We start from the raw sequence: 26,819 nt of genomic DNA, 5'->3' as shown, positions 1-26,819 counted from the left end.
TGATGTCCTAGTGGTAGTAGCAGTATGATGTCCTAGTGGTAGTAGCAGTATGATGTCCTAGTGGTAGTAGCAGTATGATGTCCTAGTGGTAGTAGCAGTATGATGTCCTAGTGGTAGTAGCAGTATGAGGTCCTAGTGGTAGTAGCAGTATGATGTCCTAGTGGTAGTAGCAGTATGAGGTCCTAGTGGTAGTAGCAGTATGATGTCCTAGTGGTAGTAGCAGTATGATGTCCTAGTGGTAATAGCAGTATGATGTCCTAGTGGTAGTAGTAGCAGTATGATGTCCTAGTAGTAGTAGCAGTATGATGTGCTAGTGGTAGTAGCAGTATGATGTCTAGTGGTAGTAGTAGCAGTATGATGTCCTAGTAGTAGTAGCAGTATGATGTCCTAGTGGTAGTAGCAGTATGATGAGTGGTAGTAGCAGTATGATGTCCTAGTGGTAGTAGCAGTATGATGTCCTAGTAGTAGTAGAAGTATGATGTCCTAGTAGTAGTAGCAGTATGATGTCCTAGTAGTAGTAGCAGTATGATGTCCTAGTAGTAGTAGCAGTATAATGTCCTGCTGGTAGTAGCAGTATGATGTCCTAGTAGTAGTAGCAGTATGATGTCCTACTAGTAGTAGCAGTATAATGTCCTGCTGGTAGTAGCAGTATGATGTCCTAGTAGTAGTAGCAGTATGATGTCCTACTAGTAGTAGCAGTATAATGTCCTGCTGGTAGTAGCAGTATGATGTCCTAGTAGTAGTAGCAGTATGATGTCCTACTAGTAGTAGCAGTATGATGTCCTACTGGTAGTAGCAGTATGATGTCCTAGTAGTAGTAGCAGTATGATGTCCTAGTAGTAGTAGCAGTATGATGTCCTAGTAGTAGTAGCAGTATGATGTCCTAGTAGTAGTAGCAGTATGATGTCCTACTAGTAGTAGCAGTATGATGTCCTAGTGGTAGTAGCAGTATTATGTAGTAGTAGCAGTATTATGTCCTAGTAGTAGTAGCAGTATGATGTCCTAGTGGTAGTAGCAGTATGATGTCCTAGTGGTAGTAGCAGTATGATGTCCTAGTAGTAGTAGCAGTATGATGTCCTAGTAGTAGTAGCAGTATGATGTCCTAGTGGTAGTAGCAGTATGATGTCCTAGTGGTAGTAGCAGTATGATGTCCCTAGTGGTAGTAGCAGTATTATGTCCTAGTGGTAGCAGTATGATGTCCTAGTAGTAGTAGCAGTATGATGTCCTAGTGGTAGTAGCAGTATGATGTCCTAGTAGTAGTAGCAGTATGATGTCCTAGTGGTAGTAGTATGATGTCCTAGTGGTAGTAGCAGTATGATGTCCTAGTGGTAGTAGCAGTATGATGTCCTAGTGGTAGTAGCAGTATGATGTCCTAGTAGTAGTAGCAGTTATGTCCTAGTAGTAGTAGCAGTATGATGTCCTAGTGGTAGTAGCAGTATGATGTCCTCGTGGTAGTAGCAGTATTATGTCCTAGTAGTAGTAGCAGTATGATGTCCTAGTAGTAGTAGAAGTATGATGTCTAGTGGTAGTAGCAGTTTGACTAGTGGTAGTAGCAGTATGATGTCCTAGTGGTAGTAGCAGTATGATATCCTAGTGGTAGTAGCAGTATGAGGTCCTAGTAGTAGTAGCAGTATGATATCCTAGTGATAGTAGCAGTATGATATCCTAGTGGTAGTAGCAGTACTACCAGTAGAGCTGGTAGTAGCAGTATGAGGTCCTAGTGGTAGTTATGATGTCATAGTTAGCAGTATGAGGTCCTAGTGGTAGTAGCAGTATGAGGTCCTAGTGGTAGTAGAGTATATGTCATAGTGGTAGTAGCAGTATGATGTCATAGTGGTAGCAGCAGTATGATGTCCTAGTGGTAGTAGCAGTATGATGTAAGTGGTAGCAGCAGTATGATGTCATAGTGGTAGTAGCAGTATGAGGTCATAGTGGTAGTATAATGATAGCAGCAGCTATACATAACAGTTAATGTGATTGTTCATTAATAACCTGTATTTGACATTGTGTTGTTATTTCGCTCTACACATAAAAAAAAAAGTGAATTACATTTTTATTTTACCCCCGAAGGGAGTTTAGGAATATGTAATGTAGAGTAATGTAGTATAATGTAGAGTAATGTAGTATAATGTAGAGTAATGTAGTATAATATGGATTAACGTTGTATAATAATGTAGAGTGATGCAGTATAATGTACTGTAATGTTGTATAATGTAGAGTAATGTAGTATAATGTAGAGTAATGTAAATTAACATAGTATAATGTAGAGCAATGTAGTATAATGTAGAGTAATGTGGATTAATGTAGTATAATGTGGAGCAATGTTGGGTAATGTAGATTATTGTGGATTGTCGTAGTATAATGTACTGCAGTGAAGGGTAATGTAGAGTAATGTGGCTTAACATATAAAAATGTAAAAATTGTATGGTTGAGAGGGATGAGGCAAAAGGAATGGCAAATAAGTCTGGCAGCACAACCGATTGAAATCATGTCACTAAACTGAATAAAAAGAAGAAGAAATTTCACTATGAAAAAAAAAAATGACAAAGTAAAAAGCTTTGGAGCACCTTCAATGAAATGCTGTGAAAAAAGGGCCAACTCAGCTCCCATCATTCATTGAATCAGATGGCTCGTTCTTCACAAAACCCACTGATATTGTGAACTACTTTTAATGATTTAGCAAATTGTCAAGATTAGCAAATTTAGACATGACATGCCAGCAACAAACGCTGACACTACACACTACACACATACGGAAAGACGAGCGTTGTAATTCTGAATTCCGTAAAGTGAGTGTGGAAGAGGTGCAAAAAATGATTGTTGTCTATCAACAATGACAAGCCACCGGGGTTCTGACAACTTGGATGGAGAATTACTGAGGATAATAGGGGACGATATTGCCACTCCTATTTGCCATATCTTCAACTTAAGCCTACTAGAAAGTGTGTGCCCTCAGGCCTGGAGGGAAGCTAAAGTCATTCCGCTACCTAAGAATAGTAAAGTCCCCTTTACTGGCTCAAACAGCCGACCAAACAGCCTGTTACCAACCCTTTGGAAAGTTTTGGGAAAAATTGTGTTTTGACCAGAAACAATGTTATTTCACACAGTAAACAAATTGACAAACAGACTTCCAGCACAGTTATAGGGAAGGAAATTTAACAAGCACAACACTCACACAGTGACTAATGATTGGCTGAGAGAAATTGATAAAAAGATTGTGGAGGCTGTTCTGTTAGACTTCAGTGGGGCTTTTGATATTGTCGAACATAGTCTGCTGCTGGAAAAATGTATGTGTTATTCCTTTACACCCCCTGCTACAATGTGGATAAAGAGTTACCTGTCTAACAGAACACAGAGAGTGTTCTTTAATGGAAGCCTATCACATATAATCAGGAATTCCCCAGGGTAGCTCTCTAGGCCCCTTGCATTTTAAAATGTGTACTAATGACATGCCACTGACTTTGAGTAAAGCCAGAGTTTCTATGTATGCGCTTGACTCAACACTATACACGTCAGCTATTACAGCGACTGAAATGACCGCAACACATCACAAAGGGCTGCGGTTAGTTGTAGAATGGGTGGCAAGGAATAAGTTAGTCCTAAATAAATAAAACATTTAAAGGAAAAGCATTGAATTTGGGACAAATCCTTCACTAAACCCTAAACCTCAACTAAATCTTGTAATAAATTATGTGGAAATTGAGCAAGTTGAGGAGACCAAACTGCTTGGAGTAACCTGGGATTGTAAACTGTCATGGTTAAAACATATTGATACAACAGTAACTAAGATGGGGAGAAGTCTGTCCATAATAAAGAGCTGCTCGACCTTCTTAACAGCACGATCAATATGGCAGGTCCTACAGGCTCTAGTTTTGTCGCAGCTGGACTACTGTTAAGTCGTGTGGTCAGGTGCCACAGAGGGACTTGGATGTACACAGAGAACTAACCTTAATAATATGAATGTCAATCTCTCCTGGCTCTAAAGGAGGAGAGATTGACTTCATCACTACTTGTATTTGTGAGAGCCATGACTACATGGAACTCTATTCCACATCAGGGAACTGATGCAGCAGTAGAATCAGATTTAAATTAACAGGTAAACATAAACCTTATGTAACAGCGGGGACTGTGAAGCAACACAAACATTGGCACAGACACATGCATATACACACAATAACATACGTACTATACACACATGTACACATGGACTTTGTGTTGTGGATGTGTGGTTGTGAAGTAAGGGCCTGAGGGCACACACTTAATGTGTTGTCAAATCTGTTATGAATGTATTGTAATGTTTTTAAAATGTAGAACTGCCTAAATTTTGCCAGACCCCAGGAAGAGTAGCTGCTGCCATGGCAGGAACTAATGGGGATCCATAATAAACCCCAGGAAGAGTAGCTGCTGCCTTGGCAGGAACTAATGGGGATCCATAATAAACCCCAGGAAGAGTAGCTGTTGCCTTGCAGCTAATGTGGATCCATAATAAACCCCAGGGAGAGTAGCTGCTGCCTTGGCAGGAACTAACGAGCGTCCATAATAAACCCCAGGAAGAGTAGCTGCTGCCTTGGCAGGAACTAATGTAGATCCATAATAAACCCCAGGAAGAGTAGCTGCTGCCTTGGCAGGAACTAACAGGGATCCATAATAAACCCCAGGAAGAGTAGCTGCTGCCTTGGCAGGAACTAACAGGGATCCATAATAAACCCCAGGAAGAATAGCTGCTGCCTCGGCAGGAACTAATGGGGATCCATAATAAACCCCAGGAAGAGTAGCTGCTGCCTTGGCAGGAACTAACGGGGATCCCTAATAAACCCCAGGAAGAGTAGCTGCTGCCTTGGCAGGAACTAACAGGGATCCATAATAAACCCCAGGAAGAATAGCTGCTGCCTCGGCAGGAACTAATGGGGATCCATAATAAACCCCAGGAAGAGTAGCTGCTGCCTTGGCAGGAACTAATGGGGATCCATAATAAACCCCAGGGAGAGTAGCTGCTGCCTTGGCAGGAACTAACAGGGATCCATAATAAACCCCAGGAAGAGTAGCTGCTGCCTTGGCAGGAACTAATGGGGATCCATAATAAACCCCAGGAAGAGTAGCTGCTGCCTTGGCAGGAACTAATGGGGATCCATAATAAACCCCAGGAAGAGTAGCTGCTGCCTTGGCAGGAACTAATGGGGATCCATAATAAACCCCAGGGAGAATAGCTGCTGCCTTGGCAGGAACTAATGGGGATCCATAATAAACCCCAGGAAGAGTAGCTGCTGCCTTGGACGGAACTAACGAGCGTCCATAATAAACCCCAGGAACAGTAGCTGCTGCCTTGACAGGAACTAATGGGGATCCATAATAAACCCCAGGGAGAGTAGCTGCTGCCTTGGCAGGAACTAATGGGGATCCATAATAAACCCCAGGAAGAGTAGCTGCTGCCTTGGCAAGAACTAACGAGCGTCCATAATAAACCCCAGGAACAGTAGCTGCTGCCTTGGCAGGAACTAATGGGGTTCCATAATAAACCCCAGGAAGAGTAGCTGCTGCCTTGGCAGGAACTAATGGGGATCCATAATAAACCCCAGGAAGAGTAGCTGCTGCCTTGGCAGGAACTAATGGGGATCCATAATAAACCCCAGGGAGAGTAGCTGCTGCCTTGGCAGGAACTAATGGGGATCCATAATATAATAATAATATATGCCATTTAGCAGACGCTTTTATCCAAAGCGACTTACAGTCATGTGTGCATACATTCTACGTATGGGTGGTCCCGGGAATCGAACCCACTACCCTGGCGTTACAAGCGCCATGCTCTACCAACTGAGCTACAGGAACTAACAGGGATCCATAATAAAAACAATACAAAAAGGTAGGGTAATGTAGATTAATGTAGTATAATGTAGGGTAATGTAGATTAATGTAGTATAATCTGGAGAAATGTGGACTAACTTAGTATAATGTGGAGTAATGTAGTATAATGTATTGTAATGTGGAGCAGAGGTAGTGTAGAGTAATGTAGTATAATGTACTGTAATGTGGAGCAGAGGTAGTGTAGAGTAATGTAGTATAATGTACTGTAATGTAGAGCAGAGGTAGTGTAGAGTAATGTAGTATAATGTACTGTAATTTAGTGTAGTGTAGAGTAATGTAGTATAATGTAGTGTAATGAAGAGTAATGTAGGGTAGTGTAGAGTAATGGAGGGAAATGTAGAGTAATGTAGGGTAGTGTAGAGTAATGTAGTATAATGTAGTGTAATGTAGAGTAATGTAGGGTAGTGTAGAGTAATGTAGGGTAGTGTAGAGTAATGTAGTATAATGTACTGTAATGTGGAGCAGAGGTAGTGTAGAGTAATGTAGTATAATGTACTGTAATGTAGAGCAGAGGTAGTGTAGAGTAATGTAGTATAATGTACTGTAATTTAGTGTAGTGTAGAGTAATGTAGTATAATGTAGTGTAATGTAGAGTAATGAAGCGTAATGTAGGGTAGTGTAGAGTAATGGAGGGTAATGTAGAGTAATGTAGGGTAGTGTAGAGTAATGTAGTATAATGTAGTGTAATGTAGAGTAATGTAGGGTAGTGTAGAGTAATGTAAGGTAGTGTAGAGTAATGTAGTGTAGTGTAGAGTAATGTAGTATAATGTAGAGTAATGTAGTGTAGTGTAGAGTAATGAAGAGCAATGCAGTATAATGTAGTGTAATGTAGAGTAATGTAGAGTAATGTAGTGTAGAGTAATGAAGAGTAATGTGGTATAATGTAGAGTAATGTAGAGTAATGTAGAGTAATGTAGGCTAGTGTAGAGTAATGTAGTATAATGTAGTGTAATGTAGTGTAATGTAGAGTAATGTAGTGTAATGTAGTATAATGTAGAGTAATGTAGTGTAATGTAGAGTAATGTAGTATAATGTAGTGTAATGTAGAGTAATGTAGAGTAATGTAGTGTAATGTAGTATAATGTAGAGTAATGTAGGCTAGTGTAGAGTAATGTAGTATAATGTAGTGTAATGTAGTGTAATGTAGAGTAATGTAGTGTAATGTAGTATAATGTAGAGTAATGTAGTGTAATGTAGAGTAATGTAGTATAATGTAGTGTAATGTAGAGTAATGTAGAGTAATGTAGTGTAATGTAGTATAATGTAGAGTAATGTAGTGTAATGTAGGGTAATGTAGAGTAATGTAGAGTAATGTAGTGTAATGTAGAGCAATGTAGGGCAATGTAGGGTAATGTAGAGTAATATAGAGTAATGTAGTGTAATGTAGGGTAATGTAGAGTAATGCAGTGTAATGTAGTGTAGTGTAGAGTAATGCAGAGTAATGTAGTATAATGTAGAGTAATGTAGAGTAATGTAGGCTAGTGTAGAGTAATGTAGTATAATGTAGTGTAATGTAGAGTAATGTAGTGTAATGTAGTATAATGTAGAGTAATGTAGTGTAATGTAGTATAATGTAGAGTAATGTAGTGTAATGTAGAGTAATGTAGTATAATGTAGTGTAATGTAGAGTAATGTAGAGTAATGTAGTGTAATGTAGAGTAATGTAGAGTAATGTAGGCTAGTGTAGAGTAATGTAGTATAATGTAGTGTAATGTAGAGTAATGTAGTGTAATGTAGTATAATGTAGAGTAATGTAGTGTAATGTAGAGTAATGTAGTATAATGTAGTGTAATGTAGAGTAATGTAGAGTAATGTAGAGTAATGTAGTATAATGTAGAGTAATGTAGTGTAATGTAGAGTAATGTAGCGTAATGTAGTGCAATGTAGAGCAATGTAGAGTAATGTAGAGTAATGTAGAGTAATGCAGGGTAATGTAGAGTAATGTAGTGTAATGTAGGATAATGTAGGGTAATGTAGAGTAATGTAGTGAGATGCAGAGTAATGTAGGGTAATGTAGAGTAATGTAGAGTAATGTAGGGTAATGTAGAGTAATGGGGGGTAGTGTAGGGTAATGTAGAGTAATGTAGAGTAACGTAGAGTAATGTAGGGGTAATGTAGAGCAATGTAGTGTAATGTAGAGTAATGTAGTGTGCTGCAGAGTAATGTAGGGTAATGTAGAGTAATGTAGGGTAATGTAGAGTAATGGGGGGGTAGTGTAGGGTAATGTAGAGTAATGTAGAGTAACGTAGAGTAATGTAGGGGTAATGTAGAGTAATGTAGTGTAATGTAGTGTAATGTAGAGTAATGTAGAGTAATGTAGAGTAATGTAGAGTAATGTAGAGTAATGTAGTGTAATGTAGAGTAATGTAGAGTAATGTAGTGTAATGTAGTATAATGTAGAGTAATGTAGTGTAATGTAGTGTAATGTAGAGTAATGTAGAGTAATGTAGTGTAATGTAGGGCAATGTAGGGTAATGTAGGGTAATGTAGATTAATGTAGAGTAATGTAGTGTAATGTAGTGTAATGTAGGGTAATGCAGTGTAATGTAGTGTAGTGTAGAGTAATGCAGAGTAATGTAGTATAATGTAGAGTAATGTAGAGTAATGTAGGCTAGTGTAGAGTAATGTAGTATAATGTAGTGTGATGTAGAGTAATGTAGTATAATGTAGTGTAATGTAGAGTAATGTAGAGTAATGTAGTGTAATGTAGTATAATGTAGAGTAATGTAGTGTAATGTAGAGTAATGTAGAGTAATGTAGTGTAATGTAGAGCAATGAAGAGTAATGTAGGATAATGTAGGGTAATGTAGAGCAATGTAGGGTAATGTAGAGTAATGTAGAGTAATGTGGGGTAATGTAGGGTAATGTAGAGTAATGGGGGGTAGTGTAGTGCAATGTAGAGTAATGTAGAGTAATGTAGGGGTAATGTAGAGTAATGTAGTGTAATGTAGAGTAATGTAGAGGAATGTAGGGTAATGTAGAGTAATGTAGGGTAATGTAGAGTAATGTAGAGTACTGCAGAGTAATGTAGAGTAATGTAGGGTAATGTAGAGCAATGTAGGGTAATGTAGGGTAATGTGGTGTACTGTGGTGTAATGTAGGGTAATGTAGAGTACTGTAGAGTAACGTGGGGTAATGTAGAGTAATGTAGGGTAACATAGAGTAATGTAGGGTAATGTAGAGTAATTTAGGGTAATGTAGGGTAATGTACATTTACATTTAAGTCATTTAGCAGACACTCTTATACAGAGCGACTTATGTAGGGTAATGTAGAGTAATGCAGGGTAATGTAGCGTAATGTGGGGTAATGTAGAGTAATGTAGAGTAATGTAGACTAATGCAACTTATTTTATTTGTATTTATTGAACCTTTATTTAACTCGGCAAGTCAGTTAAAACACATTGTTATTTACAATACCGGCCTACCAAAGGGCAAAAGGCCTCCTGCAGGGACGGGGGACTGAGGTTAACATTTTTTTTTTAAATAAATAAATAAATATATATATATATATAGGACAAAACACACATCACGACACGTGAGAAAACACAACACTACATAAAGAGAGACCTAAGACAACAACATAGCAAGGCAGCAACACATGACAACACAACATGACAACAACATGGTAGCAACACAACATGACAACAACATAGCAAGGCAGCAAAACATGACAACACAACAACAACACAACATGACAACAACATGGTAGCAACACAACATGACAACAACATAGCAAGGCAGCAAAACATGACAACACAACATGACAACAACATGCTAGCAACACAACATGACAACAACATAGCAAGGCAGCAAAACATGACAACACAACATGGTAGCAACACAACATGACAACACAACATGGTAGCAGCACAACACAGGGTTCCAAAAGGGTTCCAAAGGAGTTCTAAAAGGGTTCCAAAAGGGTTCCAAAGGAGTTCTAAAAGGGTTCCAAAAGGGTTCCAAAGGAGTTCTAAAAGGGTTCCAAAAGGGTTCCAAAAGGGTTCTGAAACAAACATGATTGGGCACAGACAACAGCACACAACTTTTGAGTGTTTGAATGAAGAGCGACCCAGGGATGTGTGTGCTTTGGGGACCTTTAACAGAATGTGACTGTCAGAACGGGTGTTTTATGTGAAGGATGAGGACTGCAGTAGGTATCTCAGATAGGGGGGAGTGAACAGGTGTTGTATGTGGAGGATGAGGGCTGCAGTAGATATCTCAGATAGGGGGGTGTGAACAGGTGTTGTATGTGGAGGATGAGGGCTGCAGTAGATATCTCAGATAGGGGGGTGTGAACAGGTGTTGTATGTGGAGGATGAGGGCTGCAGTAGATATCTCAGATAGGGGGGAGTGAACAGGTGTTGTATGTGGAGGATGAGGGCTGCAGTAGGTATCTCAGATAGGGGGGAGTGAACAGGTGTTGTATGTGGAGGATGAGGACTGCAGTAGGTATCTCAGATAGGGGGGAGTGAACAGGTGTTGTATGTGGAGGATGAGGGCTGCAGTAGGTATCTCAGATAGGGGGGAGTGAACAGGTGTTGTATGTGGAGGATGAGGGCTGCGGTAGATATCTCAGATAGGGGGGAGTGAACAGGTGTTGTATGTGGAGGATGAGGGCTGCAGTAGGTATCTCAGATAGGGGGGAGTGAACAGGTTTTGTATGTGGAGGATGAGGACTGCAGTAGGTATCTCAGATAGGGGGCTAATGTAGAGATGTCCTCTACCAGCAGAAAAAAACATGTCCATCACCTCTTTATCCAGTGAGGCCTCAAGGTGCAGTGGCTTGTCAGACATCAGGAACTGTCTGGTGGTCTCAGCCATGGGCTGGGGGCCGGGCTTCTCTGGGGCGTACTGGACCTTACGGATCACCAGGCGCACTGAGTTCCTGTTCAGAAACAAGGGTTAGACACACTGACTTCCTGTTCAGACACAAGGGTTAGGGTTAGACACACTGACTTCCTGTTCAGACACAAGGGTTAGACGCACTGCCTTCCTGTTCAGACACAAGGGTTAGACGCACTGACTTCCTGTTCAGACACAAGGGTTAGACACACTGAGTTATTAGGCAGCAATGCAATACTATAGAGCAATATGAGGTCGTAATAATAACAGCTATATTATATATACCATTTTGCCGATGCAGTCATTGTGGTGTGGAATGACTCCATTGACTCTGCTGGTGCTCACAGGACCTCCCCACCCAATCAAGTCTGAACTTCAATGGTGTGAAATTAAGATCTCTGAGACCTTCTGGACTGATTCAAAAAGTACTTTTTCCCAAAACATCCCTCGGTGATTCGAACGACAGTTAATAATAATGTACGTATGGGGCGGCAGGGTAGCCTAGTGGTTAGAGTGTAGGGGCGGCAGGTAGCCTAGTGGTTAGAGTGTAGAGGCGGCAGGTAGCCTAGTGGTTAGAGTGTAGAGGTGGCAGGTAGCCTAGTGGTTAGAGTGTAGAGGCGGCAGGGTAGCCTAGTGGTTAGAGTGTAGGGGCGGCAGGTAGCCTAGTGGTTAGAGTGTAGAGGCGGCAGGTAGCCTAGTGGTTAGAGTGTAGAGGTGGCAGGTAGCCTAGTGGTTAGAGTGTAGAGGCGGCAGGTAGCCTAGTGGTTAGAGTGTAGGGGCGGCAGGTAGCCTAGTGGTTAGAGTGTAGAGGCGGCAGGTAGCCTAGTGGTTAGAGTGTAGAGGTGGCAGGTAACCTAGTGGTTAGAGTGTAGAGGCGGCAGGGTAGCCTAGTGGTTAGAGTGTAGGGGCGGCAGGTAGCCTAGTGGTTAGAGTGTAGAGGCGGCAGGTAGCCTAGTGGTTAGAGTGTAGAGGTGGCAGGTAGCCTAGTGGTTAGAGTGTAGAGGCGGCAGGTAGCCTAGTGGTTAGAGTGTAGAGGTGGCAGGTAGCCTAGTGGTTAGAGTGTAGAGGCGGCAGGTAGCCTAGTGGTTAGAGTGTAGAGGTGGCAGGTAGCCTAGTGGTTAGAGTGTAGAGGCGGCAGGGTAGCCTAGTGGTTAGAGTGTAGAGGTGGCAGGTAGCCTAGTGGTTAGAGTGTAGAGGCGGCAGGGTAGCCTAGTGGTTAGAGTGTAGAGGTGGCAGGTAGCCTAGTGGTTAGAGTGTAGAGGCGGCAGGTAGCCTAGTGGTTAGAGTGTAGAGGTGGCAGGTAGCCTAGTGGTTAGAGTGTAGAGGCGGCAGGGTAGCCTAGTGGTTAGAGTGTAGAGGTGGCAGGTAGCCTAGTGGTTAGAGTGTAGAGGCTGCAGGTAGCCTAGTGGTTAGAGTGTAGAGGCGGCTGGAAGCCTAGTGGTTAGAGTGTAGAGGCGGCAGGGTAGCCTAGTGGTTAGAGTGTGGAGGTGGCAGGTAGCCTAGTGGTTAGAGTGTAGAGGCTGCAGGTAGCCTAGTGGTTAGAGTGTAGAGGAGGCAGGTAGCCTAGTGGTTAGAGTGTAGAGGAGGCAGGTAGCCTAGTGGTTAGAGTGTTGAGGTGGCAGGTAGCCTAGTGGTTAGAGTGTAGAGGCGGCAGGGTAGCCTAGTGGTTAGAGTGTGGAGGTGGCAGGTAGCCTAGTGGTTAGAGTGTAGAGGCTGCAGGTAGCCTAGTGGTTAGAGTGTAGAGGAGGCAGGTAGCCTAGTGGTTAGAGTGTAGAGGAGGCAGGTAGCCTAGTGGTTAGAGTGTAGAGGTGGCAGGTAGCCTAGTGGTTAGAGTGTAGAGGCGGCAGGGTAGCCTAGTGGTTAGAGTGTAGAGGTGGCAGGTAGCCTAGTGGTTAGAGTGTAGAGGTGGCAGGTAGCCTAGTGGTTAGAGTGTAGAGGTAGCAGTTCAAATCCCCGAGCTGACAAGGTACAAATCTGTCGTTCTGCCCCTGAACAAGGCAGTTATCCCATTGTTCCTAGGCCGTCATTGAAAATAAGAATTAGTTCTTAACTGACTTGCCTAGTTAAATAAAGAAAAAATAAAATAAAAATTATATGCATAACATTTTGTATAATTAGAAAATTATTTTTTACCTTTTATGTATTTTGTCTTGGACGTTCTCTGAGCAGAACGCTTTGACTTCAAAGTCAACCCCGCAGGCCTTCAGAGACAAAATATAAAAACAGGATTAAAGTCTTTAGGTTGGATTCTTGTTCTGCTTAAATGTCATTATGCATTGCAATATAACTGTTACAGTACCAAATAAAATATTTAGATCACCTACTCATTCCAGGGTTTTTCTTTATTTCTTTGTTTATGATTTTCTACATTGTAGAATAATAGTGAAAACATCAAAACTATGAAATAACACATATGGAATCATGTCGTAACCATTAAAAAAAAAGTTAAATAAAGCAAAATATATTTTATATTTGAGATTATTCAAAGTAGCCACCCTTTGCCTTGATGACAGCTTTGCACACTTTTGTAAAGGAAGACCCAGAGGTACCTGTCTCTCATGAGGACCGCCACAGTAAAGGAAGACCCAGAGTTACCTGTCTCTCATGAGGACCGCCACAGTAAAAGAAGACCCAGAGGTACCTCTGCTGCAGAGGATAAGTTCATTAGAGTTACCAGCCTCAGAAATTGCAGCCCAAATAAATGCCTCACAGAGTTCAAGTAACAGACACATCTCAACATCAATTGTTCAGAGGAGACTACGTGAATCAGGCCTTCATGGTTGAATTGCTGCAATGAAACCACTTCTAAAGGACACCAACAATAAGAAGAGACTTGCTTGAGCCAAGAAACACGAGCAATGGATATTAGACCGGTGGAAATCTGTCCTTTGGTCTGATGAGTCCAAATTGGAGATTTTTGGTTCAAAACCGCTGTGTCTTTGTGAGACGCAGTGTGGATGAAACGATGATCTCTGCATGTGTAATTCCCACCGTGAAGCATGGAGGAGGAGGTGTGATGGTGTGGGGGTGCTGTGCTGGCGACACTGTCTGTGATTTATTTAGAATTCAAGACACACTTAACCAGCATAGCTACCACAGCATTCTGCAGCGATACGCCATCCCATCTGGTTTGGGCTTAGTGAGACTATCATTTGTTTTTCAACAGGACAATGACCCAACACACCTCCAGGCTGTGTAAAGGCTATTTGACCAAGAAGGAGAGTGATGGAGTGCTGCATCAGATGACCTGGCCTCCACAATCACCCAACCTCAACCCAATTGATATGGTTTGGAATGAGTCGGACTGCAGAGTGAAGGAAAAGCAGCCGACAAGTGCTCAGCATATGTGGGAACTCCTTCAAGACTGTTGGAAAAGCATTCCAGGTGAAGCTGGTTGAGAGAATGCCAAAAGTGTGCAAAACTGTCACCAAGGTAAATTAGTGGCTACTATGAAGAATCTAAAATCTTAAATATATTTTGATTTGTTGAACACTTTTTTGGTTACTACATGATTCCGTAAAACCTTCAACCCAGTAGTGTAGATTTTGGCTGAACCCAATAAGCACCTTCCCTGTGTCCTCTGGTCCAGGCTGCAGGGTAACTGAGCACGGTAAATTCAGTGGAATCTGTCAACAGAAATATGACATTTTTTTCTAAATTAGTACTTAAAACAGCTGACAGGAGGTTTACAATTAGGACGAGATCATTTGACAGATACATTTTTATCTCATTATCTTAGACTTATTTCCACTGTAGTCCCCTAAAGTACACGGTACCAAAAAACATTACAACATTATACAATTCACATACACCAAAAAACATTACAACATTATACAATTCACATACACCAAAAAACATTACAACACCACTAAACACAAAAACAACAACACTAAACACAACAACAACACCACTAAACACTAAAACAACAACACTAAAAACAAAAACAACAACACTAAAAACAAAAACAACAACACTAAACACAACAACAACTCCTAACAGAGATGGTCACAGTGGTGTTGAACATTACCTCGAAGGTGAAAGGGTGAGCGTGTTCCCCAAGCTTTTTGATCAGGCGTTCTTGAAGGCGAGTTAACCTCTTTTTGTCTTCGGGCACTGGAGGGAAGGCCTGAATGTTGGCCACGAAGAGGTCCTTTCGAAACGTCAAGCCCAGAACATCCAAGTCCTCACGTCCATAGCGGAAAGCGCATGTCAACGTCACAAATACTGAGGAGAGAAGAAAAGAGTGAAAGATCGTTAGAAAACTGAGTGGTTCGAGTCCTGAATGCTGATTGGCTGGCAGCCGTGGTATATCAGACCGATATATCAACAAGGCACCTCAGGGGGTTTGTTTAATTATACCTTTTAGAAATGCAATATATTGCTGAAACCACAACCCGTCTAATGATGTCTTGATAAGCAGACTAATGACATCATGATGATCAGGCTAAGGAGGTCATGATGACCACTAATGATGTCATGACAAGCAGTTTTGTCCACTGGTGGAATTAAGCTTAATTTCAAGCTGCCATTAGAACACTAGACATTCTCTTTTCACAGTAGACATTCTCTTTGTACACTAGACATTCTCTTTTCACAGTAGACATTCTCTTTGTACACTAGACATTCTCTTTTCACACTAGACATTCTCTTTTCACAGTAGACATTCTCTTTTCACACTAGACATTCTCTTTTCACAGTAGACATTCTCTTTTCACACTAGACACTCTCTTTTCACAGTAGACATTCTCTTTTCACACTAGACACTCTCTTTTCACACTAGACATTCTCTTTTCACAGTAGACATTCTCTTTTCACACTAGACACTCTCTTTTCACACTAGACATTCTCTTTTCACAGTATACATTCTCTTTTCACAGTAGACATTCTCTTTTCACAGTAGACATTCTCTTTTCACAGTAGACATTCTCTTTGTACAGCAGACATTCTCTTTTCACACTAGACATTCTCTTTGTACAGCAGACATTCTCTTTTCACACTAGACATTCTCTTTGTACGGCAGACATTCTCTTTTCACAGTAGACATTCTCTTTTCACACTAGACATTCTCTTTGTACGGCAGACATTCTCTTTTCACAGTAGACATTCTCTTTTCACACTAGACATTCTCTTTTCACAGTAGACATTCTCTTTTCACAGTAGACATTCTCTTTGTACAGCAGACATTCTCTTTTCACAGTAGACATTCTCTTTGTACAGCAGACATTCTCTTTTCACACTAGACATTCTCTTTTCACACTAGACATTCTCTTTTCACAGTAGACATTCTCTTTGTACAGTAGACATTCTCTTTGTACACTAGACATTCTCTTTTCACAGTAGACATTCTCTTTTCACAGTAGACATTCTCTTTTCACACTAGACATTCTCTTTTCACACTAGACATTCTCTTTGCACACTAGACATTCTCTTTGTACACTAGACATTCTCTTTTCACAGTAGACATTCTCTTTTCACAGTAGACATTCTCTTTTCACACTAGACATTCTCTTTGTACACTAGACATTCTCTTTGTACACTAGACATTCTCTTTGTACACTAGACATTCTCTTTTCACACTAGACATTCTCTTTGTACACTAGACATTCTCTTTGTACACTAGACATTCTCTTTGTACACTAGACATTCTCTTTTCACACTAGACATTCTCTTTTCACACTAGACATTCTCTTTTCACACTAGACATTCTCTTTTCACACTAGACATTCTCTTTGTACACTAGACATTCTCTTTGTACACTAGACATTCTCTTTTCACACTAGACATTCTCTTTTCACACTAGACATTCTCTTTGTACACTAGACATTCTCTTTTCACACTAGACATTCTCTTTTCACACTAGACATTCTCTTTTCACACTAGACATTCTCTTTTCACAGTAGACATTCTCTTTTCACAGTAGACATTCTCTTTGTACACTAGACATTCTCTTTGTACACTAGACATTCTCTTTGTACACTAGACATTCTCTTTTCACACTAGACATTCTCTTTTCACAGTAGACATTCTCTTTGTACACTAGACATTCTCTTTTCACACTAGACATTCTCTTTGTACACTAGACATTCTCTTTGTACACTAGACATTCTCTTTGTACACTAGACATTCCCTTTTCACACTAGACATTCTCTTTGTACACTAGACATTCTCTTTTCACACTAGACATTCTCTTTGTACACTAGACATTCTCTTTGTACACTAGACATTCTCTTTTCACACTAGACATTCTCTTTTCACACTAGACATTCTCTTTTCACAGTAGACATTCTCTTTTCACAGTAGACATTCTCTTTTCACACCAGACATTCTCTTTTCACACTAGACATTCTCTTTCCACACCAGACATTCTCTTTTCACACTAGACATTCTCTTTCCACACCAGACATTCTCTTTTCACACTAGACATTCTCTTTGTACACTAGACATTCTCTTTGTACACTAGACATTCTCTTTTCACACTAGACATTCTCTTTTCCAGTACCTTTTCTCTCTTTCAGGTACTCCGGATCTATCAACACCACGCCGTCTGGAAAAATAAGGAGAAGTGAATGTTATCTAGGCGTGTGAATGTTATCTAGGCGTGTGAATGTTATCTAGGCGTGTGAATGTTATCTAGGCGTGTGAATGTTATCTAGGCGTGTGAATGTTATCTAGGCGTGTGAATGTTATCTAGGCGTGTGAATGTTATCTAGGCGTGTGAATGTTATCTAGGCGTGTGAAATCAAACACCTTTCATCATGAGAAACAGTAGCCGACTGAACACGGCAAGGTCTCAAGGAAAAAAAACAGGTGATTTTCATCAGAAAATGATCGATTATATCACACATCACATACTGCCTGAAGTCACACACACCAAACCCTGCAGACTAAACCACAGTAACTGTATGCTGGGTCTCCCAACCACCACAAGATGTGCTTCTGAATCAACTCAATTACAGAAGAATACTAGAGTGGGACATACAGTACACAGAGCAGGGTGGTATAATGGGACATACAGTACACAGAGCAGGGTGGTAGAGGGGGACATGCAGTACACAGAGCAGGGTGGTAGAGGGGGACATACAGTACACAGAGCAGGGTGGTAGAGGGGGACATACAGTACACAGAGCAGGGTGGTAGAGGGGGACATACAGTACACAGAGCAGGGTGGTAGAGGGGGACATACAGTACACAGAGCAGGGTGGTAGAATGGGACATACAGTACACAGAGCAGGGTGGTAGAATGGGACATACAGTACACAGAGCAGGGTGGTAGAATGGGACATACAGTACACAGAGCAGGGTGGTAGAGGGGGACATACAGTACACAGAGCAGGGTGGTATAATGGGACATACAGTACACAGAGCAGGGTGGTAGAGGGGGACATACAGTACACAGAGCAGGGTGGTATAATGGGACATACAGTACACAGAGCAGGGTGGTAGAATGGGACATACAGTACACAGAGCAGGGTGGTAGAATGGGACATACAGTACACAGAGCAGGGTGGTAGAATGGTTAGGGTTGTGTTAACTAGAGGAGGTTATGGTTAGGGTTGTGTTAACTAGAGGAGGTTATGGTTAGGGTTGTGTTAGCTTGAGGAGGTTATGGTTAGGGTTGTGTTCACTAGCGAAGGTTATGGTTAGGGTTGTGTTAACTAGAGGAGGTTATGGTTAGGGTTGTGTTAACTAGATGAGGTTATGGTTAGGGTTGTGTTAACTAGATGAGGTTATGGTCAGGGTTGTGTTAACTAGAGAAGGTTATGGTTAGGGTTGTGTTACCTAGAGGAGGTTATGGTTAGGGTTGTGTTAACTAGAGGAGGTTATGGTTAGGGTTGTGTTAACTAGAGGTTATGGTTAGGGTTGTGTTAACTAGAGGTTATGGTCAGGGTTGTGTTACCTAGAGGAGGTTATGGTCAGGGTTGTGTTAACTAGAGAAGGTTATGGTTAGGGTTGTGTTAACTGGAGACGGTTATGGTTGTGTTAACAAGAGGAGGTTATGGTTAGGGTTGTGTTAACTATAGGAGGTTATGGTTAGGGTTGTGTTAACTATAGGAGGTTATGGTTAGGGTTGTGTTAACTATAGGAGGTTATGGTTAGGGTTGTGTTAACTAGAGGAGGTTATGGTTAGGGTTGTGTTAACTGAAGGTTATGGTTAGGGTTGTGTTAACTATAGGAGGTTATGGTTAGGGTTGTGTTAACTATAGGAGGTTATGGTTAGGGTTGTGTTAACTATAGGAGGTTATGGTTAGGGTTGTGTTAACTAGAGGAGGTTATGGTTAGGGTTATGCTAACTAAAGTTTATGGTTAGGGTTGTGTTAACTAGAGGAGGTTATGGTTAAAGTTGTGTTAACTAGAGGTTATGGTTAGGGTTGTGTTAACTAGAGGAGGTTATGGTCAGGGTTGTGTTAACTAGAGAAGGTTATGGTTAGGATTGTGTTACCTAGAGGAGGTTATGGTTAGGGTTGTGTTAACTAGAGGAGGTTATGGTTAGGGTTGTGTTACCTAGAGGAGGTTATGGTCAGGGTTGTGTTAACTAGAGAAGGTTATGGTTAGGGTTGTGTTACCTAGAGGAGGTTATGGTTAGGGTTGTGTTAACTAGAGGAGGTTATGGTTAGGGTTGTGTTAATTATAGGAGGTTATGGTTAGGGTTGTGTTAACTATAGGAGGTTATGGTTAGGGTTGTGTTAACTATAGGAGGTTATGGTTAGGGTTGTGTTAACTAGAGGAGGTTATGGTTAGGGTTATGCTAACAAAAGGTTATGGTTAGGGTTGTGTTAACTAGAGGAGGTTATGGTTAGGGTTGTGTTAACTATAGGAGGTTATGGTTAGGGTTGTGTTAACTATAGTAGGTTATGGTTAGGGTTGTGTTAAATAGAGGAGGTTATGGTTAGGGTTATGCTAACTAAAGTTTATGGTTAGGGTTGTGTTAACTAGAGGAGGTTATGGTTAGGGTTATGTTAACTAGAGGAGGTTATGGTTAGGGTTATGTTAACTAGAAGAGGTTATGGTTAGGGTTGTGTTAACTAGAGGAGGTTATGGTTAGGGTTGTGTTAACTAGAGGTTATGGTTAGGGTTATGTTACCTAGAGGAGGTTATGGTTAGGGTTGTGTTAACTAGAAGAGGTTATGGTTAGGGTTTTTTTAACTAGAGGAGGTTATGGTTAGGGTTGTGTTAACTAGATGTTATGGTTAGGGTTATGCTAACTAAAGGTTATGGTTAGGGTTGTGTTAACTAGAGGTTATGGTTAGGGTTGTGTTAACTAGAGAAGGTTATGGTTAGGGTTGTGTTAACTAGAGGAGGTTATGGTTAGGGTTGTGTTAACTAGAGGAGGTTATGGTTAGGGTTGTGTTAACTAGAGGTTATGGTTAGGGTTGTGTTAACTAGAGGAGGTTATGGTTAGGGTTATGCTAACTAAAGGTTATGGTTAGGGTTGTGTTAACTAGAGGAGGTTATGGTTAGGGTTATGTTAACTAGAGGAGGTTATGGTTAGGGTTGTGTTAACTTGAGGTTATGGTTGGGGTTGTGTTAACTAGAGGAGGTTATGGTTAGGGTTGTGTTAACTAGAGGTTATGGTTAGGGTTGTGTTAACTAGAGGAGGTTATGGTTAGGGTTATGCTAACTAAAGGTTATGGTTAGGGTTGTGTTAACTAGAGGAGGTTATGGTTAGGGTTGTGTTAACTTGAGGTTATGGTTAGGGTTGTGTTAACTAGAGGAGGTTATGGTTAGGGTTATGCTAACTAAAGGTTATGGTTAGGGTTGTGTTAACTAGAGGAGGTTATGGTTAGGGTTGTGTTAACTAGAGGAGGTTAAGGTTAGGGTTGTGTTAACTAGAGGAGGTTATGGTTAGGGTTGTGTTAACTAGAGGTTATGGTTGTGTTAACTAGAGGTTATGGTTAGGGTTATGTTAACTAAAGGTTATGGTTAGGGTTGTGTTAACTAGAGGAGGTTATGGTTAGGGTTGTGTTAACTAGAGGGGGTTATGGTTAGGGTTGTGTTATCTAGAGGAGGTTATGGTTAGGGTTGTGTTAACTAGAGGTTATGGTTAGGGTTGTGTTATCTAGAGGAGGTTATGGTTAAGGTTGTGTTAACTAGAGGTTATGGTTAGGGTTATGTTAACTAGAGGAGGTTATGGTTCGGGTTATGTTAACTAGAGGAGGTTATGGTTAGGGTTGTGTTAACTAGAGGAGGTTATGGTTAGGGTTGTGTTAACTAGAGGAGGTTATGGTTGTGTTAACTAGAGGAGGTTATGGATAGGGTTGTGTTAACTAGACGAGGTTATGGTTAGGGTTGTGTTAACTAGAAGAGGATATGGTTAGGGTTGTGTTAACTAGAGGAGGTTATGGTTAGGGTTGTGTTAACTAGAGGAGGTTATGGATAGGGTTGTGTTAACTAGAGGAGGTTATGGTTAGGGTTATGCTAAATAAAGGTTATGGTTAGGGTTGTGTTAACTAGAGGAGGTTATGGTTAGGGTTATGTTAACTAGAGGAGGTTATGGTTAGAGTTGTGTTAACTAGAGGTTATCGTTAGGGTTGTGTTAACTAGAGGAGGTTATGTTTAGGGTTGTGTTAACTAGAAGAGGTTATGGTTAGGGTTATGTTAACTAGAGGAGGTTATGGTTAGGGTTGTGTTAACTAGTGGAGGTTATGGTTAGGGTTATGTTAACTAGAGGAGGTTATGGTTAGGGTTATGTTAACTAGAGGAGGTTATGGTTAGGGTTGTGTTAACTAGAGGAGGTTATGGTTAGGGTTATGTTACCTAGAGGAGGTTATGGTTAGGGTTGTGTTAACTACAGGAGGTTATGGTTAGGGTTGTGTTAACTAGAAGAGGTTATGGTTAGGGCTGTGTTAACTGGAGGTTATGGTTAGGGTTGTGTTAACTAGAGGTTATGGTTAGGGTTGTGTTAACTAGAGGTTATGGTTAGGGTTGTGTTAACTAGAGGTTATGGTTAGGGTTGTGTTAACTAGAGGTTATGGTTAGGGTTGTGTTAACTAGAGGTTATGGTTAGGGTTGTGTTAACTAGAGGTTATGGTTAGGGTTGTGTTAACTAGAGGTTATGGTTAGGGTTGTGTTCACTAGAGGTTATGGTTAGGGTTGTGTTAACTAGAGGTTCTGTTAACTGGAGGTTATGGTTAGGGTTGTGTTAACTAGAGGTTATGTTAACTGGAGGTTATGGTTAGGGTTGTGTTAACTAGAGGTTATGGTTAGGGTTGTGTTAACTAGAGGTTATGGTTAGGGTTGTGTTAACTAGAGGTTATGGTTAGGGTTGTGTTAACTAGAGGTTATGGTTAGGGTTGTGTTAACTAGAGGTTATGGTTAGGGTTGTGTTAACTAGAGGTTATGGTTAGGGTTGTGTTCACTAGAGGTTATGGTTAGGGTTGTGTTCACTAGAGGTTATGGTTAGGGTTGTGTTAACTAGAGGTTATGGTTGTGTTAACTAGAGGTTATGGTTAGGGTTGTGTTAACTAGAGGTTATGGTTAGGGTTGTGTTAACTAGAGGTTATGGTTAGGGTTGTGTTAACTAGAGGTTATGGTTAGGGTTGTGTTAACTAGAGGTTATGGTTAGGGTTGTGTTAACTAGAGGTTATGGTTAGGGTTGTGTAAACTAGAGGTCATGGTTAGGGTTGTGTTAACTAGAGGTTATGGTTAGGGTTGTGTTAACTAGAGGTTATGGTTATGGTTAGGGTTGTGTTAACTAGAGGTTCTGTTAACTGGAGGTTATGGTTAGGGTTGTGTTAACTAGAGGTTATGGTTAGGGTTGTGTTAACTGGAGGTTATGTTAACTGGAGGTTATGGTTAGGGTTGTGTTAACTGGAGGTTATGTTAACTAGAGGTTATGGTTAGGGTTGTGTTAACTGGAGGTTATGTTAACTGGAGGTTATGGTTAGGGTTGTGTTAACTGGAGGTTATGTTTAGTTAGGGTTGTGTTAACTAGATGTTATGGTTAGGGTTGTGTTAACTAGAGGTTATGGTTAGGGTTGTGTTAACTAGAGGTTATGGTTAGGGTTGTGTTAACTAGAGGTTATGGTTAGTTAGGGTTGTGTTAACTAGAGGTTATGGTTAGGGTTGTGTTAACTAGAGGTTATGGTTGTGTTAACTAGAGGTTATGGTTGTGTTAACTAGAGGTTATGGTTAGGGTTGTGTTAACTAGAGGTTATGGTTAGGGTTGTGTTAACTAGAGGTTATGGTTATGGTTAGGGTTGTGTTAACTAGAGGTTATGGTTAGGGTTGTGTTAACTAGAGGTTATGGTTAGGGTTGTGTTAACTAGAGGTTATGGTTATGGTTAGGGTTGTGTTAACTAGAGGTTCTGTTAACTGGAGGTTATGGTTAGGGTTGTGTTAACTAGAGGTTATGTTAACTGGAGGTTATGGTTAGGTTTGTGTTAACTGGAGGTTATGTTAACTGGAGGATATGGTTAGGGTTGTGTTAACTAGAGGTTATGGTTAGGGTTGTGTTAACTGGAGGTTATGTTAACTGGAGGTTATGGTTAGGGTTGTGTTAACTGGAGGTTATGTTAACTAGAGGTTATGGTTAGGGTTGTGTTAACTAGAGGTTATGGTTAGGGTTGTGTTAACTAGAGGTTATGGTTAGTTAGGGTTGTGTTAACTAGAGGTTATGGTTAGGGTTGTGTTAACTAGAGGTTATGGTTAGGGTTGTGTTAACTAGAGGTTATGGTTGTGTTAACTAGAGGTTATGGTTAGGGTTGTGTTAACTAGAGGTTATGGTTAGGGTTGTGTTAACTAGAGGTTATGGTTAGGGTTGTGTTAACTAGAGGTTATGGTTAGGGTTGTGTTAACTAGAGGTTATGGTTAGGGTTGTGTTAACTAGAGGTTATGGTTAGGGTTGTGTTAACTAGAGGTTATGGTTAGGGTTGTGTTAACTAGAGGTTATGGTTAGGGTTGTATTAACTAGAGGTTATGGTTAGGGTTGTGTAAACTAGAGGTTATGGTTAGGGTTGTGTTAACTAGAGGTTATGGTTAGGGTTGTGTTAACTAGAGGTTATGGTTAGGGTTGTGTTAACTAGAGGTTATGGTTAGGGTTGTGTTAACTAGAGGTTATGGTTAGGGTTGTGTTAACTAGAGGTTATGGTTAGGGTTGTGTAAACTAGAGGTTATGGTTAGGGTTGTGTTAACTAGAGGTTATGGTTAGGGTTGTGTTAACTAGAGGTTATGGTTAGGGTTGTGTTAACTAGAGGTTCTGTTAACTGGAGGTTATGGTTAGGGTTGTGTTAACTAGAGGTTATGGTTAGGGTTGTGTTAACTAGAGGTTATGGTTAGGGTTGTGTTAACTAGAGGTTATGGTTAGGGTTGTGTTAACTAGAGGTTATGGTTAGGGTTGTGTTAACTAGAGGTTATGGTTAGGGTTGTGTTAACTAGAGGTTATGGTTAGGGTTGTGTTAACTAGAGGTTATGGTTAGGGTTGTGTAAACTAGAGGTTATGGTTAGGGTTGTGTTAACTAGAGGTTATGGTTAGGGTTGTGTTAACTAGAGGTTATGGTTATGGTTAGGGTTGTGTTAACTAGAGGTTCTGTTAACTGGAGGTTATGGTTAGGGTTGTGTTAACTAGAGGTTATGTTAACTGGAGGTTATGGTTAGGTTTGTGTTAACTGGAGGTTATGTTAACTGGAGGTTATGGTTAGGGTTGTGTTAACTAGAGGTTATGGTTAGGGTTGTGTTAACTGGAGGTTATGTTAACTGGAGGTTATGGTTAGGGTTGTGTTAACTGGAGGTTATGTTAACTAGAGGTTATGGTTAGGGTTGTGTTAACTAGAGGTTATGGTTAGGGTTGTGTTAACTAGAGGTTATGGTTAGGGTTGTGTTAACTAGAGGTTATGGTTAGTTAGGGTTGTTGTTAACTAGAGGTTATGGTTTTGTTAACTAGAGGTTATGGTTAGGGTTGTGTTAACTAGAGGTTATGGTTAGGGGTTGTGTTAACTAGAGGTTATGGTTAGGTTGTGTTAACTAGAGGTTATGGTTAGGGTTGTGTTAACTAGAGGTTATGGTTAGGGTTGTGTTAACTAGAGGTTATGGTTAGGGTTGTGTTAACTAGAGGTTATGGTTGTGTTAACTAGAGGTTATGGTTGTGTTAACTAGAGGTTATGGTTAGGGTTGTGTTAACTAGAGGTTATGGTTAGGGTTGTGTTAACTAGAGGTTATGGTTAGGGTTGTGTTAACTAGAGGTTATGGTTAGGGTTGTGTTAACTAGAGGTTATGGTTAGGGTTGTGTTAACTAGAGGTTATGGTTGTGTTAACTAGAGGTTATGGTTAGGGTTGTGTTAACTAGAGGTTATGGTTAGGGTTGTGTTAACTAGAGGTTATGGTTAGGGTTGTGTTAACTGGAGGTTATGGTTAGGGTTGTGTTAACTAGAGGTTATGTTTAGGGTTGTGTTAACTAGAGGTTATGGTTAGGGTTGTGTTAACTAGAGGTTATGGTTATGGTTAGGGTTGTGTTAACTAGAGGTTCTGTTAACTGGAGGTTATGGTTAGGGTTGTGTTAACTAGAGGTTATGTTAACTGGAGGTTATGGTTAGGGTTGTGTTAACTGGAGGTTATGTTAACTGGAGGTTATGGTTAGGGTTGTGTTAACTGGAGGTTATGTTAACTGGAGGTTATGGTTAGGGTTGTGTTAACTAGAGGTTATGGTTAGGGTTGTGTTAACTGGAGGTTATGTTAACTGGAGGTTATGGTTAGGGTTGTGTTAACTGGAGGTTATGTTAACTAGATGTTATGGTTAGGGTTGTGTTAACTAGAGGTTATGGTTAGGGTTGTGTTAACTAGAGGTTATGGTTAGGGTTGTGTTAACTAGAGGTTATGGTTAGGGTTGTGTTAACTAGAGGTTATGGTTAGGGTTGTGTTAACTAGAGGTTATGGTTAGGGTTGTGTTAACTAGAGGTTATGGTTGTGTTAACTAGAGGTTATGGTTAGGGTTGTGTTAACTAGAGGTTATGGTTAGGGTTGTGTTAACTAGAGGTTATGGTTAGGGTTGTGTTAACTAGAGGTTATGGTTGTGTTAACTAGAGGTTATGGTTAGGGTTGTGTTAACTAGAGGTTATGGTTAGGGTTGTGTTAACTAGAGGTTATGGTTAGGGTTGTGTTAACTAGAGGTTATGGTTAGGGTTGTGTTAACTAGAGGTTATGGTTAGGGTTGTGTTAACTAGAGGTTATGGTTAGGGTTGTGTTAACTAGAGGTTATGGTTAGGGTTGTGTTAACTACAGGTTATGGTTAGGGTTGTGTTAACTGGAGGTTATGGTTAGGGTTGTGTTAACTGGAGGTTATGGTTAGGGTTGTGTTAACTAGAGGTTATGGTTAGGGTTGTGTTAACTACAGGTTATGGTTAGGGTTGTGTTAACTAGAGGTTATGGTTATGGTTGTGTTAACTGGAGGTTATGGTTAGGGTTGTGTTAACTAGAGGTTATGGTTAGGGTTGTGTTAACTACAGGTTATGGTTAGGGTTGTGTTAACTAGAGGTTATGGTTAGGGTTGTGTTAACTACAGGTTATGGTTAGGGTTGTGTTAACTAGAGGTTATGGTTGTGTTAACTAGAGGTTATGGTTAGGGTTGTGTTAACTAGAGGTTATGGTTAGGGTTGTGTTAACTACAGGTTATGGTTAGGGTTGTGTTAACTAGAGGTTATGGTTATGGTTGTGTTAACTGGAGGTTATGGTTAGGGTTGTGTTAACTAGAGGTTATGGTTAGGGTTGTGTTAACTACAGGTTATGGTTAGGGTTGTGTTAACTAGAGGTTATGGTTATGGTTGTGTTAACAGGAGGTTATGGTTAGGGTTGTGTTAACTAGAGGTTATGGTTAGGGTTGTGTTAACTAGAGGTTATGGTTAGGGTTGTGTTAACTAGAGGTTATGGTTAGGGTTGTGTTAACTACAGGTTATGGTTAGGGTTGTGTTAACTAGAGGTTATGGTTGTGTTAACTAGAGGTTATGGTTAGGGTTGTGTTAACTAGAGGTTATGGTTAGGGTTGTGTTAACTAGAGGTTATGGTTAGGGTTGTGTTAACTAGAGGTTATGGTTAGGGTTGTGTTAACTGGAGGTTATGGTTAGGGTTGTGTTAACTAGAGGTTATGGTTAGGGTTGTGTTAACTAGAGGTTATGGTTAGGGTTGTG

General features: G+C 40.7%; 1 protein-coding gene across 3 annotated transcripts in view; it reads right to left on the bottom strand.

The window, feature by feature from the left end:
* arrb1 (arrestin, beta 1) overlaps positions 1-26,819 on the bottom strand; it is a 94,474-nt gene that overhangs the window by 38,416 nt on the left and 29,239 nt on the right. For all 3 annotated transcript variants that reach the window (XM_052476880.1, XM_052476942.1, XM_052476911.1), the window contains exons 4-8: positions 17,204-17,248; positions 14,732-14,928; positions 14,271-14,330; positions 12,838-12,905; positions 10,612-10,747 (exon numbers count right to left, since the gene is read on the bottom strand). In XM_052476880.1, coding sequence (XP_052332840.1) covers positions 10,612-10,747; positions 12,838-12,905; positions 14,271-14,330; positions 14,732-14,928; positions 17,204-17,248 — 506 coding nt within the window. The remainder of the gene's footprint in view (positions 1-10,611; positions 10,748-12,837; positions 12,906-14,270; positions 14,331-14,731; positions 14,929-17,203; positions 17,249-26,819) is intronic.

The sequence above is a fragment of the Oncorhynchus keta genome, chromosome 1 (assembly GCF_023373465.1).
Source record: "Oncorhynchus keta strain PuntledgeMale-10-30-2019 chromosome 1, Oket_V2, whole genome shotgun sequence".
Taxonomy (NCBI): Eukaryota; Metazoa; Chordata; class Actinopteri; order Salmoniformes; family Salmonidae; genus Oncorhynchus; species Oncorhynchus keta.
This window is presented reverse-complemented; position numbering and strand designations above follow the sequence as displayed.